General features: G+C 38.3%; 1 protein-coding gene across 1 annotated transcript in view; it reads left to right on the forward strand.

Moving 5' to 3' along the window:
* LOC118327943 (A disintegrin and metalloproteinase with thrombospondin motifs 3) overlaps positions 1 to 20775 on the forward strand; it is a 45711-nt gene that overhangs the window by 22511 nt on the left and 2425 nt on the right. Inside the window, exons 6-19 of the mRNA XM_035661490.1 lie at positions 2776 to 2932; positions 5295 to 5400; positions 11593 to 11736; positions 11924 to 12056; positions 12194 to 12307; positions 12453 to 12601; positions 13324 to 13496; positions 13639 to 13772; positions 14521 to 14644; positions 14940 to 15020; positions 17609 to 17772; positions 17859 to 18024; positions 18545 to 18677; positions 20029 to 20236. Coding sequence (XP_035517383.1) covers positions 2776 to 2932; positions 5295 to 5400; positions 11593 to 11736; positions 11924 to 12056; positions 12194 to 12307; positions 12453 to 12601; positions 13324 to 13496; positions 13639 to 13772; positions 14521 to 14644; positions 14940 to 15020; positions 17609 to 17772; positions 17859 to 18024; positions 18545 to 18677; positions 20029 to 20236 — 1986 coding nt within the window. The remainder of the gene's footprint in view (positions 1 to 2775; positions 2933 to 5294; positions 5401 to 11592; positions 11737 to 11923; positions 12057 to 12193; positions 12308 to 12452; positions 12602 to 13323; positions 13497 to 13638; positions 13773 to 14520; positions 14645 to 14939; positions 15021 to 17608; positions 17773 to 17858; positions 18025 to 18544; positions 18678 to 20028; positions 20237 to 20775) is intronic.

Here is a 20775-nt window from a genome sequence, read left to right on the forward strand (position 1 = left end):
CTTGTGTGTGTATATGTGTATATGTGTGTGTGTGTATATGTATATATATATATATATATATATGTATCTGTGTATAAAAATCTGCTTTTTTTAGCATGTGCATGACAAAGATTTAAGCCAGAGAAAGAATCTCTTTGACAGTGGAGCAGCTGGGTGAAAAGAAAAGATCATTACATGCAGCGATGCATCCCAATGTTCATACACAATAATTTAAATAAATTGGTTTCCACCACAGAACATTTGAATATTTGGAAAATTCAGAGCCTAAGCAGTCAGCACTGTGACACACAAAGAAACACAAACATCCAGAACCAGTGTATTCAAACACTACTACAAAAATTAGTGAGAGATGCTTGCAAATTTGGGTCGGGATTGAGGGGAAACATCTTGTTTCTCTCCTATGTGGATTTACCGTAACCAGGTTACCACAGGTGCGACATGACCTGCGTGACCTGATATCTCTGAGATACCTGGTTTCTTGTGTGCATGTTAAGACACAGATTTTATTACAGTGACCCTGACTCAAATGTGCCAAATCTCCCTCCATTTGTTTTATTTCCAAAATATTAAAATGAAAAAATAAAATACAAAAGGAGAATTTACTTTTTTCATTGCATCTTGGGGCAGGCCTTGGCTGGTTTGGGTCTCTTAGCAGCATGTGATTTGATGATGCCTCTGGTCAACTCAGTGCTGCACTTGATTGACAGATGCAATCTGGTATGTGCCACTGTAAAAACACAGGCAAAAAAAAATCCTAACACATTCAAGATCAGTGCTAAAGAACTGGTACTTTAAGTTGAGAAGTGCATAATAGATGATTTCAGTGATTAATGATAACACCCCTCAGCACTGCGTACTGTACACTAGGTCAGTCAGTCGGATATAATATTTTGATTAACAGTAACGGACGAATCATATGTACACAATGCAGAGCAATTAGATACTTAGAAGTAGATGCCACTTGTTTTAATAATCTATAATATATAAGAACTGCAAGGAGACATTTCTTATTGTAATGTACAGTAGGTGCAAGTAGAGAGTGAGGTGTTAATTAGAAAAACTAAAGAAAAGCAAACAAATCTATCCATGTGTTTGTTTACTGTTGATTAAAGTCAGAAACATCTACGTTATTTGCATTTTTATTTTACTATATGTGTGGATTAATCTGTTTTTCTATTCACATGTTGACACTTAATGAGACCATTGACAGATTTGGTTGTTAGCAGGCAGCAAAATATGCAGTAATGAGGTATAATGATGCATGGTGATGGGCCTCAGTGAGTTATTTGCTGTTCATCTTTACTAAAGTGCTTGTTAATTGACATATAAGCTTGATGCTGCCTGGAGACAGAGTATTTGGCATTTGGCTTCTGCTCTCAGGTTGCCAAAGCACAGACATGCTGTTTACACAGCACCAATTATTAGATGTGAGATGAGCGCAAACATGTTGAATGTGTCGCTGGCTGGTCTGTCAGTAACTCACTTTGCATTTCTCTTGGCCTCAAACACTCTGCATATAAGCAGTGTTGCTGTCAATCACCGCACTATTTCATCCTCGACTGAGTTTTGTTGTTGACTTGGATGGAGTTTTATAACACGTAAGAATAAACAGAAGGGGTTTTTTTTTAATTTCCACTTAATATTTATTTTGCTATTTCAGTTTCCATTTGGAAATTATATTTCTGCAGTCATAATTGTCATGCTAGTTTGAGAAAAAACCCACACACACGGTTGGTTTGTATTCTTCAGGCACTGTCCACTGAAAGGGGAGTTTAAAAATCCTCTGAATTACAAGCCAATAATTATTATATAATGCCTTGAAATAGTCAAGTAATATAGATGTGATGATGACTAATTAAACTATTATAGATATAATGTTTTTAAAACAGTAACTGTAAGATTAAATTGAGCTACCACACATAAGTGAAAATTAAACTAATAAAAGCTCATATGTGTTAATTACATTTCTAAGCTTTCAGTTACACTAATTCTTACAATTTTTCTTACAATGAAACACTACCAGGCTGTGTTTGCCCTGGCTTTTATTTTCAGTCTGATCTTTTGTCACACATATGAGTACCTGAGCAGGCTTTAGTGAACTTGATTAATAGTTTAGTTAGTCTTGCCTATGCGTTTCAGCTTTACTGCTCCAATGTGTCAGGCAGTTGGTATAATGTGAATGCAATCACCATTTTTTCTTTTATGACTTTATTTTTCAGGATGTAAGACACCATTGTGATAAGTAACCATGGCGAATAGCAAAGAAAAGAAGAACAAATGAAAAGAATAACAGGATACACAACGGCACCAATACATAAAAAAAAAATTACAAACTACCCCCCTCCAAAAAAAAGTATTATATCAAAAACAATAAAGATAATGAAGAAAATATACATCTTTAAATGCCCTCCAAACGCCCTAAATCCCCACAACGATCCGCGCAACCAACAAAAACAGGTCACACAGTGATACAACATATTACATATTCCATTAGGGAAGTGTGAATTCTGATATATGTAATGTAATATAAAAATAGGGAATGTAATCTTTTTGGCTGTGCAGGCGTTCCCTCGTTGCAACTTTCCAAGGGAAATTAATCTAAAAGTTATCTTGTTTCATGATTTCCAAGTGAAAGTACTGTGAGGGTGAGAAGCCGTTTTTCTCTTTAGCAAGCAACTGCAGTGCCCCTCAGAGGGAACTGATAAGGTGAGCAATTAAAATTCTACTCACAGTTTGAGTGGTAAAACTTTCTCCCCTGTCTCTATATTTCTGCAGTCTATATGCCTGATCGAGCGTGGCAACCCATCCCGCAGCCTGGAGCAGGTTTGTCGATGGGCCAACACGCAGCAACGCCGCGACCCTGACCATGCCGAGTACCACGACCACGCCATCTTCCTCACAAGGCAAGATTTTGGTCCCGCAGGTATGCAAGGTACTGTATTTTTCTCGATCGAGGCCTGTGCAGACTGAGTGCTGATATCTGCTTCCATTCACAAAGGGGTTGGCTTCAAGTCTTGCCCAGGTAAGGTCAATGGAAACTTAAAAGTGGAGGCTGCAGCTGAGGTCACAAACCCAATTCTGCCCACGGTGACCTCACAGGAAAATAATTAGCTTTCCAAAACCTTGCTGACTTGACATTGACGCCACCCTGGATATGAAAAAAAATTGAGATTGATATTATTGAAGAAGGTTTTTGGCATGTAGAAAAAAAACAGAAATGTTTCTTAGTTTGTCATTAATTTAAACTAACTTGTTTTTTTAGTCTTTATTGATTTATGTAAAGTTCAGTGTGAATTTTTCTTCACTCATAAAGAATGAGTAGATAGTTCTCAATCCAAATAACACATGTATGCAATCATTAGGAGGAGTTTTGTACCATACATGTCAGTTTGGCATTTGTCTCACGTTGTATTTCTCCTTTTCAGCCCTTCAAAACAAAATTTGAAGTGAGCAGCCTAACCGCCAGAGAAACTTTGTCCAGAATTCACGAACATCCTCTGTGCTCAAGTTCAAGATCTTGCACTGACCTGTGTTTATTTTTAACTTTTAAAGCACAAGTGTCATGTTTAGAGGACGACCCGAAGCTACCTGGTTTGCTTGTCACACCTCCTGATGTTGCCATAGCTGCCGTTGTGTTGTGTTCATAACAAGCCCGGTGTCTATGGCACCTTGCGCTGTGTTGGGCCGGACCCGGTGCTGTGTCTCGGGGTCACGAGCAGACATCACACTCCCTTGTCAAAATTTAGCTGTGAGATGGTAGATTCTGTATCCAAACACAGATATCGGGCTGTGGGATAAATACAGGAAAATCCAGTCAGTTTATAGAGGAGCTCCAGAGCAAATGGAGATGAAACAACTTCATGAATCACACAAGTTTGTTACCTCATAATGAGATCACCACATTTACAAATGCACTGTAATCAAACCCTGTAAATGTTTTTGATCTGCTCTCCTGACTGATTTCCCATGCGGTATGTTCAGTGTTTGAGTTTATCAACCAGATGACAGGGACCACCTCTCTCCTCACTCATGATGTCAGCAATAGAGAAGATTATTTTTGACCCAAGCTGCTGCTGCTGCTGCTGCACCTTCTCGCTTAAATGTGCAAAGCTCCCGATGGCCTCTTCATGGGAATGTAATCTGCATTCTCCTGAATTCCCTTTTATCTGCCCTTTCAGATAAAGGGTCCTGCTCCACAACTGCTTTCATGTTTTGCCATTTCACTCGCAGCACTAAATGTGTCCATTTTGTTGTCATTTATGAATAGAACCATCAACCATCTGGATCAAAAACCGTCATAATCACACTATAGCAAAAAAAAAAATACTCTGCTCTGACTGAAATAACTTGCTGCAGATGTTTCTCTTTTTCAACACCACCAGTCTTTATCACCGGCTGTCTGTCTGCTGCATTTTCTGCTCTTTACCTGCATGCCAAAAAGCTCTTCTCATGGTCAGAGAGCATGAAAATTATCTGAAAGCCACCAAAAGACGGTCAGGAACCAGTGTGCTTCTGAACCAAACCAAACACGCTAAGCTGAATCGCTGCACACCTCTTGATCGAGTTATGTTTAATGTTTGTGCTTTGCCTATAAGTGTGGTGAACTGTGTGAAATGTTGGGATGTCAGGTGGATGTCTGCTGGGTAATGATGACAGGCTTTCAAGCTTGCTGTTTACTTCAAGGCATTTTTTTTATGTTTAGCGAGGAGATATTTGATGTACAAGCTGTCACACAGGAGCTTCACTTGTTAAATCTCTATTGTACATCAGTGTTAATTAAGTTGCTTTCAAGGTGCTTTAACACAAAGGCATAAAGGCTTCAGTACTTGATTTTTCTATGTCCATGTTCAGACAGAGCTTATATATGTACTTTATAATCAATGAATGGCATCTGTTTTTTTTTTAATGAGCATGTAGTGTAAACATCACTGAAACTGCATTAACCTTAAGTGAACATTTCTATATGGTACATAATGTTACTTTCATTCTTTGGAAGCATTCCCTCTTCCTTTAGTTCACCTTGAGGGTTTGTTTTTTGTTTATTATTTTCATGAATGGTACTACCTACATCACATCATAAGCAGTACATACATATAAATATGTAGGTTTCTCTTTGAAAGAAAAGATTGCAACCTCCTCAATGACTGCACTCACATCATATTTAGTTCTCTAAGTTCAACAGTGTCACATAAAGAGATAATTTTCCACCTAAATCATTAGTGCTGCATGAGAATTTCCTGACCTTCCTCCTGGTACTTGATTATTAGGGCGGTGTGGTCTTTTCTGTTGCCCAGGTTATGCTCCAGTGACAGGGATGTGCCACCCACTGAGGAGCTGCACTCTGAACCATGAGGATGGCTTCTCCTCCGCCTTTGTGGTTGCTCATGAAACCGGCCATGTGTAAGTAATAGCATGACGATGAAAGCACCAGCAGAGTCTTACAGAATCGTACTGCATCCAATTAAGGCGATAGTTTTGCATGGTAACTGTAGTCTGTAATTAAAGGTAGAGCCATTTAATGGGACTCTGTTGTCTTAATAAAACAAAGCATCTGGTTGCCTTGGCATGTGCATGCAGGCAAGATGAGGTTATTCCGCTCTGTTCTTGGAAAAACAATTAACTAAATATTTGTATCAGTACCACATATAAATACCACATATGGGCATATGTATGTACTATCAATGTACACAAACCGCATGGATTAAAATATATTGTTATACTGTATATTATACACGTATATACACTCTTATTAGGTATAAAGTTATTATTTGCCGTTAACATTATTATTAGCCATAAAGTCTACTTTTATGCCTATAATGTTGTCAGATTTTGTTGACTTATTAAGTTTTAGCATTGTATAATGCAGTTCAGTACACCACAACCTTAAATATGACATCAATAATAAACACATAATTTACAAATTTCCGACAATGTCACCAAAAACTGAACATTGTAAGCTTCTCTAAGATAGATGTTATGGCAGAGCTGTTGCTGGTCTACATTAGATTGCACAGGCGTACCTGATTAAAAAAAGGTCACACAACATTATGTACTTTAACACACCTTTAAATACCATTTAGATTTCTCCAAAGATTTTTCTTCAGTTTTAAGATTATAGGGTGGCTTGAGTAGATATTGTGATTTATAAATATATCCTTTACATTTATTTACAATATGAAAATATTTGATTAAAAAAAATACCACAATGTTTCAAAATTCCCTGCAATTGAACTTAAAACGTATTAGCCAAATTGTATATCAAGATTAGTAGTCCTCATAGGGGTTGGGGAATCAAACTTTGATACATTTTTAGTATCCTTGAAAATGTGTCTGTAGCATTCAGTATAATAAACTATCAAACAATGAAAGTTGTCTTTCAATACTTGGTTATATTCCTAGTCTTGTTTACTTATTAATTCTCAACAGATCTTCTTTTTTATTTAGACAAGGAAACGTTGCTAATTTTAGACAGTATTTCTTTTGAGAAAACTTCTTCCATGCCATCTTGTGTCAAGATGACTTTAAACACTGACACATTCAAACATTTGGCTCATTTCACTAGAAGTTTGTAAGAAAACATGTGAAAAGTCTTCAAAGAAAAGAACAAAAAAAATGTTTCTGAAGCAAAAATGAGGCAGTACCTTTCAGACTGTTTAAGCTGTGATATGTGTTATGTACATGGAATCAATATTTCTATACTTGTAGGTGGTTTACTAGAGGTTTTAACTCACAAAATGCCACTGCATCAAATCTGCACATAAAGAAATAGTTTTGTGAAATACACCGATCAGCCATAACATTACCACCTGGACGGATCGGACCACACGGGCCAGCCTTTGCTCCCCAGGTGCATCAATGAGACTTGGCCCCTTGACCCTGTCTGGTTCATCACTTTTCCTTCCTTGGACCACTTTTAATAGATACTGACCACTGCAGACTGGGAGCAGCCCACAAGAGCTGCAGTTTTGGAGATGCTCCGACCCAGTCGTCTAGCGATCAGAATTTGGCCCTTGTCAAAGTCGCTCAAATCCTCATGCTGCCCATTTTACCTACTTCTTTGCGTCACAGGCACGTCTTGTTAACTTCTAAGGACGTGCACAACCAACGGTCGGAAGGGACGCAGGATGTGTGAGGCAGCCATAACGCATACGCAGGAGTCTTTGTTGTCACATGACCCTTCATAAAACCAGTAATTGTAATTTGTTCACTCTTTTGTACTGATTAAACAAAGCAGATAAAACTTGTTAATGTTTTCAGCTTGTAATGTGCGTTAGAAGTGCTGGTAGGCTCTTTTTTAACCTTTGGACAGAGACAGGCTATTTCCAATCTTTACGCTAAGCAAAGGTAACCGACTGCTTTGGACTAGTTTAATGAAGCAAATAATGGTATTTCTCAAAATGATAAATTATTTAAGTAAAGTACATATTTAGTTACTTTTCTCCTCTCTCCAGCTCTATAGTTCATTATACAAGGTTAGTGAAGGAACAGGCTTCCTACACTCTCAACTTGGTGTTTCTCAGTCTGACTCATTAGCAGCTTCAGCCTGTAATCATAAACCGGAGTTATCATGTATAACTACTGGTCCATTTCACACAGACTTCCTTTCCTCTAATGGGGCTCTAAAGGCTTATGAGAAAACGTCTGTGACCTGCGCCCCCGCTGCGCCGCGAACATTGAAAAACTGTGCAGACAGATTTAATTGACTGTCACATTGTACAAAAGAACAGAAGAACAGGTCACTAACCTCTTCATCCGCTAACAGTGGAAATTGGGAAGGCTCCATACTATTCCTGGAACTGCTTAGAAACCTGGTCAACAAGCATGACTAACTCAGTGATTGAATGCATCACTTTCACCAAACTGAATGACACCAACACTGTGATGGTGTTTGTGGTTCAGTGGTTTTAGAGTGCTTGTTTCCTTTTCTTTTTTTGCCGGACCAGGCAGTGAAGCGCTGAGTATTACAAACCTACTGACTGAGACACACAGCTGAAACGTACATGTTCATCTCAAACCTTAAAATCACCTGAAATGTCTCCACCATATGATGAAATTCATCAGCAAAAGAAGTTTCGGAATCAAAGAATTTGCTTCCCTTTTTCCTTATTTTTCTGTTACCATGTACTGTTTAATCTTGCAGTAAGAAACTTTTGAAACGTATATGAGCAAAAACCAGAGTAAAAATCTGTTTAAAGTGAATCTGACGTCCAGTTGTCCTGCTATCAATGTTCTCACTGTCCTTTGCAAATAATCACAGACTAACTTAATAGAATTTTAAAACAGAATGAATATTTTTTTTGATTTTAAGTAAAATTGTAGGTCTCGAGTTAATTAACCTCTTATTTGCTGAATTACTCAAAGTAGGCAAAAGAAGTAGTGAAAGACTGAATGCCTTGAGAGTGAGTTTCATACTTTATAAGTAAACCTTGCTTCCTGTAATTGTGCCAGTCACATGCCAGCAGTGTAATTTAGCAAATCTGATTAAAATTTTCCTGTAGCATAAGGGATGAATTTCACTTCATAGACTGATTGATTCCACAAGCTATAAGCTTCTGTTCTTGGTTACACTTGTGACTGATGGAAACCGATTTGCCTTGTTAACCTGTTTAATTAGACCTTATTTAATTTATAAAAGCATTAATAAGTTTGTTACAAATACATACAAGCAGCACAGCAACAGCTGTCTCCTCGCAGTCAGCCTGGGTTACAACCATGCATGACCAGCTGGATGATGGTAAAATGAAAACTATAAATTCCCAGTAGAATTTAGATAAATAAAGATTAGTTTTCTCTCTGCGATAAACTCTCCATGTATTCTCTTGCTTAATCCCTCCAAGACCCTAATCAGGATAAGGGAGAATAGAAGTTGAATAGATATATTATAGTAAGTAAAGTATAGGAATTTTGCTGTCCACAAAGAGGGAATAAAAATACAAAAGTTAAAAAGCCTTTATTATTGCGGTTACATCGCACACAGACAAGCGAATACTATAAGCACAGACTTCAGCACACAACCACATTACACCTTTAATTACTCACTGAATGAAGACTGTGTAATGAAAACATGTATGGATTTTCCTGAAACCGTAGTAGTAAGTTTACTGACTTAAAACTGCTATATATATATATTTTTTTTTTATTTAAAAAATGTATTGCATGATTACTTTGTTTTACTTTCATGGCATCATTTTTCATCCGCAGCAGGTAGCTGTTTACAGCACAAAAGCTCTCAAAACCCACAGTATGTAATCCATCCAGCTCCAAACGGCAGCCAGACAATTAGCAACCAGCTTGTGAACATATAAGAACCAGATATTTCCCTTATGAGTAGCGGAGACCAAAAGAGCTCACAGGACAGTAAATATTAGACAGAAACACAACTCCAAATTAAGCAATAATGTTGCTCTGTGTCTGCTGAATGTGTAAATTGCAAATAGCCTGGCTTCCAAAAGAATGTGCTCCACCTTTAAACACATGTACCACTTTTAATAATATAATAATAATCTTTATTTATAAAGAAAGTGCACCCCTTTCGTTTTAAAGACCTCTATGCATTGTACTAATAGGTCAGAGATCTAGTCTAGTTAAAAGTAATTAGTAAAATCTTAAAATCAATTCTGAAATATACTGGGAGCCAGTGTAAAACGCTCAAACAAGAGTGGTGTGATCATGTTTCTTGGTTCTGGTTAAAATCTTCATCTTCACCTTACTGACCTATACTAAAAATCTGCCTCTAATAAACAGCTCAAGTTTGGTACAGAAGTCCACACTCTCTAAAAGCTTTCACCCAGGCATGTCTCAATAGATTTTACAGACTTCAAGTTCACATCCATACAAAATAGCAGAAAAGCAGGCAGCTTCAGACACTCTTTTTTTTTTTTTACACCAAATAAGGCATTTAGTCTATTAAACTGTTTAGCTTTCTCCTCGACATGTTTTAATAAGGTCAGGGCACTGCAGAGGCTCAAGTACAAGTAAAAGAATTCCAACAAGAAAAGGGGAAAAAAATCACATCATTTATTTATTATAGTATTTATTTCTGCACATTCATTGGGTGTGTAAAAACGGTAGGTTTTACCCTAATTTATTAATTTCTGAACTATTACTGAATATCTGTGAAATAGGCTTGAATTGCTCTTTAGATCAAACAAATTCAGATCCCACTGGCATGACCAATTAGTGGATGTTACCGTATTTCCTTACCCATTTTCAGGCCACGGTTGGTTCAAAGAATAGACAGCAGCACCATAGAGAGCTTAAGCCCTGGCCAGTCTCTGTGAACAGCTGAAGGATGGTCCTAGTGTTTTGTCCATATACTGTTTATGAAAAAACCATGGCTGCTGTAGTAGTAGTAGGCCTTGTCAATGAGTCAGCGGCTAATGAGATATGATGTCATAAGCTCAACCTGAATGTGTTTGGAGATGTCATTGAGTTTAGAGTGGTTCAGCCAGCACAGCATCCTAAGAATCCAGAATATTTAATTGATTTGTCTGAAAGGTGGTCCTGGGGTTTACTATTCACATGATAAAGTCCTAAAAACGGAATTATTAGCATGTAAAAGACATGTCTGTCATGTTTGGCTGCTCTTTTTTCATAGCTCACCTACTTGACTGGTCTCAGTTTGTCAAAGTGGTGATATTGAAGGAATAGTTGCTAAATATGAAGATACCATTGGCAGCCAGCTAACCTAGTCTTAGCACAAATACACCCTCCAGCACTTCTGAAGCTCAATATTTAATCTGTTGTATCTCGCTTACAAAAATCGAAATGTAAAAAAACGTCACGTCAACAGGGTTGCGTGCCAGTCTGTTTCTTAACCAGGACATGTTGCCAGGAAACCAGTGGTGGTGGTCTCAGCCAAGAAATAGACTGGAACATAACCATCCATAAAACTGATTTAATGAATTGATAAAATGTTTACACTTTGTTTTTGGTACAAATTAAATACGCAATGTGTTAATGAGTGAGCTTTAGAGGTGATGGCTTTGTCACCTTTGAACAAAGCCAAGCTGTTTTATCTTTCCAGTTTTTAGGCTTAGTCTCTCTCTCCTCCCTTTCCTGTCTACCTTCGGCTGTTGCTATCCATAAAGGCATGAAAGCCAGAAAAAAAAGCATACAGACATGTGAGTAGTATGCTATGTTATAGGAAAAGTTAAAATGAATCTATAACAAATAATACCAGGACTAGAATCCCTTATATTGATAGAGATATTTTGATATATTTATGTGTCTATTTTGGCAACTCTGGTTTTTCATTTAGACAAATATACCAGATTTATCGGTGCGTTGTATTTGTTGTCCGAACACAAGCAGTACGAGAACTTTATCTAAATAAAAGACAAAATAAATGATTTTAGATCGGGAAATATCTAATCAAAGTTACTAAGAATCTGGCAAAGCATTTAGGCCAACCTTGGGTACTTGACAGTTTTTAATACTTTGTTCTATGGACACATTTCAGTTCCCAGTTATCAAGTATTGAGGCCCTTTTTTTTCCTAGCGTTTCCTGTCTTGTCTGTTTTGCATTTAACTTAACAACAGGGAAGATGTAAGATGAGTACCCTCTGACAATAAGCCTTATTTTCTCATCAGGCTAGGCATGGAGCATGACGGCCAGGGGAATCGTTGTGCTGATGAGACCAGTATGGGCAGCATCATGGCACCACTTGTCCAAGCAGCTTTCCACCGCTATCACTGGTCACGTTGCAGCAAGCAGGAGCTCAATCGATACATCCAGTGCGTTGTGTTTTTCTCAGGCTATGATTTCTCTATTTCTCTTTGCACCATATTGGTTTAATGCTGCACAGCTTCTGTGTGAAGAAGACTAATATGTTATTGATTTTTTTCAGAATGTTCTCCTCTCTGGTTTGTTCTTCTCCTGTTCTTCACATTTATGACTCTGTAAATTTCAACTTTTCTTCAGCTCCTATGACTGCCTGCTGGATGATCCCTTTGAACACAAGTGGCCCAAGCTTCCTGAGCTCCCTGGAATAAATTATTCAATGGACGAACAGTGCCGCTTTGATTTTGGTGTTGGTTATAAAATGTGCACCGCTGTAAGTTGTTCACACCTGTAAATGCCATAAATATTGATCTGTTGATTTATTAGTTCTTGAAACAGCAGAAATCCTATGGTCTCCTAGACAGACAATTAGACATAAATGAAACTCAAAATTGCTGTTTCCTCATTTAGTTTAGAACCTACGATCCCTGCAAACAACTGTGGTGCAGTCACCCCGACAACCAGTACTTTTGTAAAACCAAAAAAGGTCCTCCGGTCGATGGGACAGAGTGTGCGCCAGGAAAGGTGGGAAATGTTTTAGAATCAGTTATGAATTCTAATGTTTTTTGTGCAATAATTGCAAAGTCGAGCTTTCTGAATATAGGAAGTGAGAGAAAATCAAAAATCCTGAGATGGTTCCTCTTTCTTTTTGTCTTTGTCATAACTTTAGTGGTGCTTCAAGGGCCATTGCATCTGGAGATCCAGCCAGCAACCTCAGGGCCACGATGGGAGCTGGGGCTCCTGGTCAAAGTTTGGCTCTTGCTCCAGAACGTGTGGAGGTGGAGTTCGCTCCCGCAACAGACAGTGCAACAACCCTCCGTGAGTGCTGCGGCAGCGAGGAAACTTTCAGTGTCCAGATAGTTTATATGATCTGTGTGTTCATCCAACAGATGATGACATACTGTAAAAGTGTAAATGCAGACCTGGAGAGCAGGGCCAGGTTTTGATCCAGTACTGGCTTTGGTTAAGTTTACTTAGACAAAAACTTGACTTGACAGAGTTCAAGAAGGTGAGCTACAATATGTATCTCTGCCATTTTGGTACTTTTTATATACTTTTAAGCTTTATGTGATTTCCCTTAATTTAGCATATTTTTTTGTTTTATAGTTTACTCTGACAGGATCAAATGAAGCATTTATCTAAATTGTAGACCCTTCAGAATTCTAATCTGTGGCAAACTGTAAGTACACAAGCACAAAATGATAATACCACACAGTAAGTAGTGTGTTTTTTATGATTCAGTTTGGATTTCTCAGTCTACCATGATCTGCAGGCAACAGCTTGTTTAAGAGGCCTTCGTCACAGCACAAACGGGTGACGGGTGTACCGTCAGAATTACACTACCACACAGCTAACTGCAGCATCGCTCTCATACAGTGTGCACAGTGAAAACTGAGAATAGTAGCTGTCTCTCAAATTCTAGATACTAATCCATACAGCGTACATGATACTAATGGTCACATATGACAACCTTATCAGCGTAGTATACTGTTTTAGCAGCTAGTATACAAAGAAATTATTTTGTTTTTGTCACCGATCAGGCCTGCTTACGGTGGTCGAGATTGCCCAGGCTCTGCTTTTGACTACCAGATGTGCAACACAGAGGAGTGCGCTGGCCCTTACGAGGACTTCCGTGCTCAGCAGTGCATCCAGAGGAGCAACAAATACCACAAAAACGTCAAGCACACCTGGCTACCGTACGAGCACCCAGATGGTAAGTCTGTGAAGAGCGAAGCAGAGTTGGCTCCCTCTTTTAGAGGTTAGCTTGAAAGTTTCTTGCAAAGCAGATGATATTTGCAGGAGGCTGATGTTTTTATCAGATTCTGAAGATGCCTGCATGGGGTGTGTGTTTTCAGAGGGCCGCAAGTGTGAGCTGAGCTGCAAGTCAAAGGAAACCGGAGAGGTGGTGTTCATGAACCAAGTGATGCATGATGGGACCCGCTGCAGCTACTCTGACCCCTTCAGCGTGTGCGCAAGAGGAGAGTGTCTGGTATGTCTTTACTAAAGCTTTGTGCACTCACAAACACAAACCTCTGTGTGTTATACTGTAAGACATAAATATAATAATTTGTGTATGATGTGAAAATCATGTTGATAAGTACGCGTCGTAAACTCAGATTCAAGGTAAGCTCAGAGAAACTTGTGAAATGTGAAAACAGTCTTCTGTTGTCAAACTCTGCTCATTTATCCTTCACTGTGAAAGTCAAACATCCGAGTGAAGTAACAATAAACAAAACACATTTTTATGTCGCATATCTTTCAGCAGAATGCAGCGTTCAATTAATGACATGATAGGAAAACATCATCAGCATCCTTGTGCAGTAGAGCGCTAAAACATCTGACATGTAGCTGAGTTTGGAAATGGCATTTTCCCACAGGGCCTTAACCTTTACAAGAGTGTATTTGGAAAATAGTGCCCCTTAGAAAGAGATACGCAGATTTGATGACCACACTAAAATAAAGAAACCTCTGCTGGAACAAACACACACAGAGACATTATTTTGTCTCAGTATTCACCTTGAACATTAAGTTCAGACTTTTATAGTTGCAGGCCGGCTGCTTAGTGTTTTGGCTATACTCCTGTTATGTCTGGGTGTGTTTCCAATATGCATCATCATCATCAGGCTCCAAACCAGATGCTCACAGCCTTTTCTCATGGCATCATTTTCCTAGTGGAGTAATCTCTGTCTGTGTAAAAGCCCTGATTTGATCGACTGTCATTGCTTTTTCCCTCACAGCATGTAGGCTGCGACAAAGAGGTTGGTTCTTACAAACAAGAGGACAAATGTGGAGTGTGTGAGGGGGACAACTCCCACTGTCGCACTGTGAAGCTGACGCTCACCAAGACGCCCAAAAAGAATGGTAATTATCAACTACGTGGACAAGGCAGTGCTGAACTCAGCAACTCTGCTTCAGATGAGTCATTCTATAAGATGGTTGTCATCATTTAAGCTCAAAGTCATTAATCCCAAAGCCCTAAACACATGTTCCCAATCTTCTATGTTTGACCGCAGCCCGAAATCCCACACTATCATCAAACAAAGAACCAACATTTCTGCCTTGATTCAGAAATAATTGGGTGCTATTACAGCTCAGAATAAGTTCCCATTGTTCAAAGCTCCCAGCTGAACCGTGCTGTGCCTCTTTGTCTTGTTAGGAATGCTGAAAATGTTCGACATCCCAATAGGAGCCCACCACATTGTTATCGAAGAGAATGAGACCTCCCCTCATATAATTGGTGAGTGTGTGTCTCATCATTTTCCAACTATGGAAACACATGATATTGCTGCTTTTTTTTTCAGATTACAGGTTTGTGTGTGTCCACGTCACATGACTGTAGTTGCTGAGTTATCCAGTTTGTAAGACTAGCTGTATAATTTTATTAACTGGCACAGACCAGAGCACAGGATCACCAAGTTCTTAAGCAACTTCTTTACTCAATACATAAGGACATTAAAGGGTCAGTTCAACCAAAACACACACACACACACACACACACACACACACATATCTGGCTGTGTGATTGCTGTTGCCAGTCCTATACAATGAAGGTGAAAGGGATTTAATTTGTGGTGCTCACAGGATTCAAAAAAGATATTTTAAAACAATTTTCAACAGCAACATATCTTTCCAAAAACTCACAAGTCTCATGCAAGAACCACTCATACAAATCAGATTCGTTCTTAAGTGGTAGATAAGAGTAATTAAGGAAAACAATTTTCTCTTTTGTAGTGTTATTATCCAAAAGAAATTTAAAGTTAAAATACGTTACCAAATAACCATCATTATCTTTTTTCAACACTGTATCAAGTTAAAACAAGCAATTTACAATTCAACAATTTGTAAATTCAACAGTGTTCTGGTGAATCTAACTGAACAATTGTATCAGCAAGGGTCATAGAGAAAGATCGAGAGAAACCTAGGATATCAGAAATGTGCTTGCATGAGGCCCAGCTGGTTTTTCAAGTCCATGGTTTTTATTGCAACTACTTTCTATTATCTGATAGAGAAATCAGACTCCTCACATTATGGTGAAGGGGAACATCCTCTGTTGCAATACCTGACACTGCAACATCACAAATTATGGCACATCTTCTTTCCTCTATCTCAGTGAAGACTTCCCCTTGACCCCCTCCTGTTGCGGTCATCGATCGCCTTGCTTTTCATATCAAACCACTTCTCAATTTCAGCAACAGACCCTCAGGTGACACAAGGTGTTAACAGCACTCCTTATTTTTCCCCATTCCTTGGCTATACCAGGTCCTTTAATTCCACACATGACATATATGACATTCCACACATATTAATTTCACATATATTTCTTTTGTTAATCTGAGCAGGACTTTAGTCTCAAATAAACAAATAATAAGGATAAATATAATAACGTAATAATTATACAAATACAAATGGCAGCTAGTGAACATGCAGCCAAACTGGAAAAAATGGTTAATGCAGAGCGAGTTTCAACAATAACTATCACATAGATATTAATACGTATATGAGAGTAGAAAACTCACACCTTCTTTGACTTCTGCACAGACAACTACATAATGAACAAATGAGAGAAGAACTGCACAAGATGCCTTTTTATGTACACTTACTCTGTGTCAGAGTTGAAATGAACAGCTGTGAATCCACGCTGACTACACAAGCTACTAACTTTTCAGAACCAGCTTTCAAGATGGAAGAGAATATTTAATACTTAAAAGATAGATTTTGAGAGGAGTATTTCTTTAAAAGATTAAACAGAATGCCAGGATACAAGGCTATACATAATTAACATAGGTACGTGTATCCAGGAGGGACAGGAGGGATGTGGTGACGTTACACAGTTACAAGTGTTGTCAAAGTGACCCCTCTATGCAGATCAATGCAAGTTAAAGTTTCTGTTGAGACAAAGTCTGCAAAAGTCAGTCACTGCCTGTGTTTTCTTGTCTGAATTAGACACTTTTCTGTGAAGTAAAGAATTCATAATGCCTTGTCCCTTAAGTTTATTACAGTAAAGGATTTTATAACAGCTCTACTGTAAATGAGAAATCAATTAGAATGTCTTATATCCCATATGCTTAACTATCAAAAAGACACTATAAATGTGACAACCTTTTTGTAAACAGGGAAAACTAGAAAGGTGTAAATAATTGCAACTTGTTTTTCAGAGAAGTGAAAATTTATATTAATTCTCCTGGTGGAATATGACAAATTTCCCTGCAATTAACACAGCTGATGAGTCACATCACAGGTGGTTTGGCTGTTGTGGTGATGTGAAAGGATCTTTTGTAATTTAAGCTACACTGCTGCGCTAATGACTTTTAATTTGAGCTAAATGTAGCTGTGTGGGTGGACCAGAATGCATTGATGAAGTCTGTATCTTTTAATTCTAATGTGTCAGAAGTAATGAGACTGAAACTCTAAATTGTCTTCAGGTTTTGAGACGTGAGAGTGACAGGCTTTCAGCTTACAATAGCTCTCTGTGCGACGGTCATGGGTAAGACAGGCTCATCATGGCATTCAGGCAAACCCTCCCTCTCCTCTTTTCTCCACTGTTTTTCTCTCTGGCTTTTATTAGCTCATGGGAAGAAGAGATGACACACAACTTGGAGAAATTGCTCTTGGCTAACCACAGCGCCAAACATCTCAAAATTCATACTCACACGTTCCCCGCTTAAAGGAAAATCTCAGAGTTGTTTGGCAGCGGGGAGGGTTGCTGCTGAATTCCTGTTCAAATTTTGAGATTTTTAATGAATGAAGCTAAAAACTACATGATGAACACACATTCTTTCCCCACCACACATGCATAAAAAACATTTTTTTTCTCATTACTGACAGCTGTGAAGAATCAAGTTACTGGAAACTTCATACTGAATGCAAAAAGTGAGGACGCTGAATCAAAGACCTTCATCGAAAATGGTTTACAGTGGGAATATTCCATCGATGGTGAGAAGGAGACCCTTAAAACAAATGGTCCTCTGCATGAAGGCATTGTAGTGCTGGTAAGTGGGACTAGATCATCAGTTTTTACTTAGCTTTTTCCTGAGTTTCATTGTTTATGTAATGCACTTTCTTCAACTTGGCACAGGTCATTCCCCAGGAGGAAGACACAAAGATCAGCTTGACATATAAGTATATAATACATGAGGACCTATTACCACTTATTACCAACAACAATGTTCTTCTGGCTGAACTCGACACCTACGAGTGGGCACTGAAAAGCTGGTCTCAGTGCTCCAAACCTTGTGGGGGAGGTCAGTGGGTGCATTTTTAAAATAAATAAGCAAGTAAGGCAGCAAGTCATAGCTTGGTTGGCTCATGCTGCAGTGGTGTTCTTTCACCATATTGTTGTTCCATGTTCTTGTCGCTCTGCAGTGAAAAAGTCACTGAGAACAAATGACAAACATTTCCAATTTTTTTTCAGTGAGAGGATTTGTTTTTTTCTCTGTTTTTAGTTGTTGTAAAGTAAATATCTTTAGATTTTGACAAATCCAACTATTTAAAGCCCTTTTATTTTTAATTATTATTATTTATTTTTTTTATATAATTTCCTGACATATTATATACTACACAATTAATTGATGAATTGATAATTCACACATTGTGTGATCTGATTATATATAATCAAGATATATATAAAGATATATATAATTAGGTGACACTAGCAGTTAGAGTTAAATGCATTTGGATTAAAGATTTGTATCTTTAAATATGCTATATGTCTGCATAACCTTGCTGGATTAATAATTATGTACACTTTTTATCGTCCTTCAGGCATACAGTACACAAAATACGGATGCAGGAGGAAGAGTGACAGCCGTTTGGTACATCGTAACTTTTGTGAAACCAGCAAAAAGCCCAAACCCATCCGCAAACGCTGCAATGTCCAAGAGTGCAGCCAGCCTACGTAAGTACATCTCCAAGCATTGATGGTACAGCCGTAAATTTCAATCGCATGTAATCATATAAGATCAAACAGTGAAATGTAAAGTGCAGCAATATCTAGTCCAGTGGGCTAATATTCTGAGAAAAAACTGTGAATTTCCAAGATTAAAGTTTTAAATATATGAGAAAAAAAAACCTTTTCTGAAACTATAAACTCAGAAATTCGCAGGAAAAATCTTTCGGGGGTGCTGAGAGAAAGCCCGTCTTTACAATGATGTAATACTAAATGCTGCACGACATTCATTGTTTCTTCATCCATTTTAAATGGCCAGAATCATTTTTATTTAATAGTTATTAACAACATTTTACACTAATTTTAGAACGTTCTATAGTACAACAGTGCAAACTTGAACACCAACATACTGTATGTTAAAGCAGCCACAGCAACTACACAGACAGGAGGAGAGGAGAGGAAAAGGAAAGGGAGAGTGGCAGTGTATGGATGCAGGCGGGAAGTGTGATGAATGTTTATGTGGATCTACCGATGCACATTCATGCGAATGACTCGTTCAAATGAGGCAGTGTAAGATAAGGATGTGGAAGTGATAGCCACTACAAAATGTAATTAAATATATATAAATATAAAAAATATAAGAGCAGAACAGAATCCATACAAAAAATAAAATAAAGTAAAAAATAAGAAGACAACATCACATTAAAGTCTATACTCCACCCGAGGACCTAGGTCTGCAAACTGGCTCATAAGGGGGCAACATTTCTGTTATGTAGCTTAGGGGCCAGACCCAGATGCACTTTAAATCTGTAATCCAATGGAAAGGATATAGGATTGGGGTGATGTGATGTCGTCTGTTAAAACCACTAAGAAGCCGAGCTGCTGTATTCTGAACTAGCTGGAGGGGGGAGAGTGACTTTTGGTTCATGCCAGAAAGGAGTCTAGCAGTAGTCTTTAAACATGTTGAATTAATACTTTGCCAAACCATTTTAGAGCAACCTCTATTTTATGATCAAGATATATAACCAGATCACACGTCTTATTGTACAAGTGTTACTGCACAGCAGCAGTAATTGCAGTAAAAAGTTTTTTTTAAAGAGTTTTTTCTTGTAAATTAAAAATTTCCCCCCAGAATATTACCCCACTCCCTCAGTTACGTTTTGTTTTTTTCTTTCTTTCTTTAATCTACAGTAGCCCTAATACGCTGTGATAAATTCCATATTAGAAGTGGTAATAATGGCTTTGCCTTTGTATGTCTACCCTCACTTAATCTATGCCACTTTATAGAAATTCTATTCTTGACTACTGGAGAATGTAATTGCCGTGTGAAACCGTTTCAAAGAGCCTGCTGTGTTGACAGGTGGGTGGTGGAGGAGTGGAGTCCCTGCAGTAAGACCTGCGGGAAGCTCGGCTACCAGACCAGGGTGGTGCAGTGCATGCAGGCACTCCACAACGGCACTAACAGGCCCGTCCACAGCAAACACTGCACAGAGGATCGTCCCGAGACCAGGAGAGCCTGTAACCACACCATATGCCCCGCCCAGTGGAGGACAGGGGCTTGGTCTCAGGTGAGTGAGGAGGTCAACCAGCTGCACCAGCTGTGTTCAAACTTAGCCTAGTTGTAGTGTTCAGATTTGAAGGTCACTGTATTAAACATTAGCTTTCTAATGTATGACTGATTTAGAGTAAAAGAGGTATGGTTGACATACCCAACCTTGATTTAAATTCTGATGTGATGACGTGAACTTGGAAAACTTTAGCTGAGCTTAGCATCAATCTGATGTTGCCCTCTCACGCTTAACTACATAAAAAGCTACTAACTTTGAAGCACACAGATTTTTCCATGTATTTATGTGATCTCAGCAAAGTCAAATCTGTTCACAAAGGATTGGCAGTAAAGTTTACTTTTTTTACTTCTGATTGGAGATTGCTACAGATATCACCTTGCAACCGATTTATAATTTACACATTACTAAAGCCTTTACTAGCTAAGACATTTCTTAAGTTTTAATGGCGCAACTAGATTTAGTAAATCAGTTTTGTAGTTTGAGACTTGCTAATAGCTACTAAGAATTGAGACTTAACACACACCAACTAAGTGATGGAT

Source organism: Morone saxatilis, unplaced genomic scaffold (assembly GCF_004916995.1).
Source record: "Morone saxatilis isolate NCDOM2014 unplaced genomic scaffold, NCSU_SB_2.0 Contig1, whole genome shotgun sequence".
Classification (NCBI taxonomy): Eukaryota; Metazoa; Chordata; class Actinopteri; family Moronidae; genus Morone; species Morone saxatilis.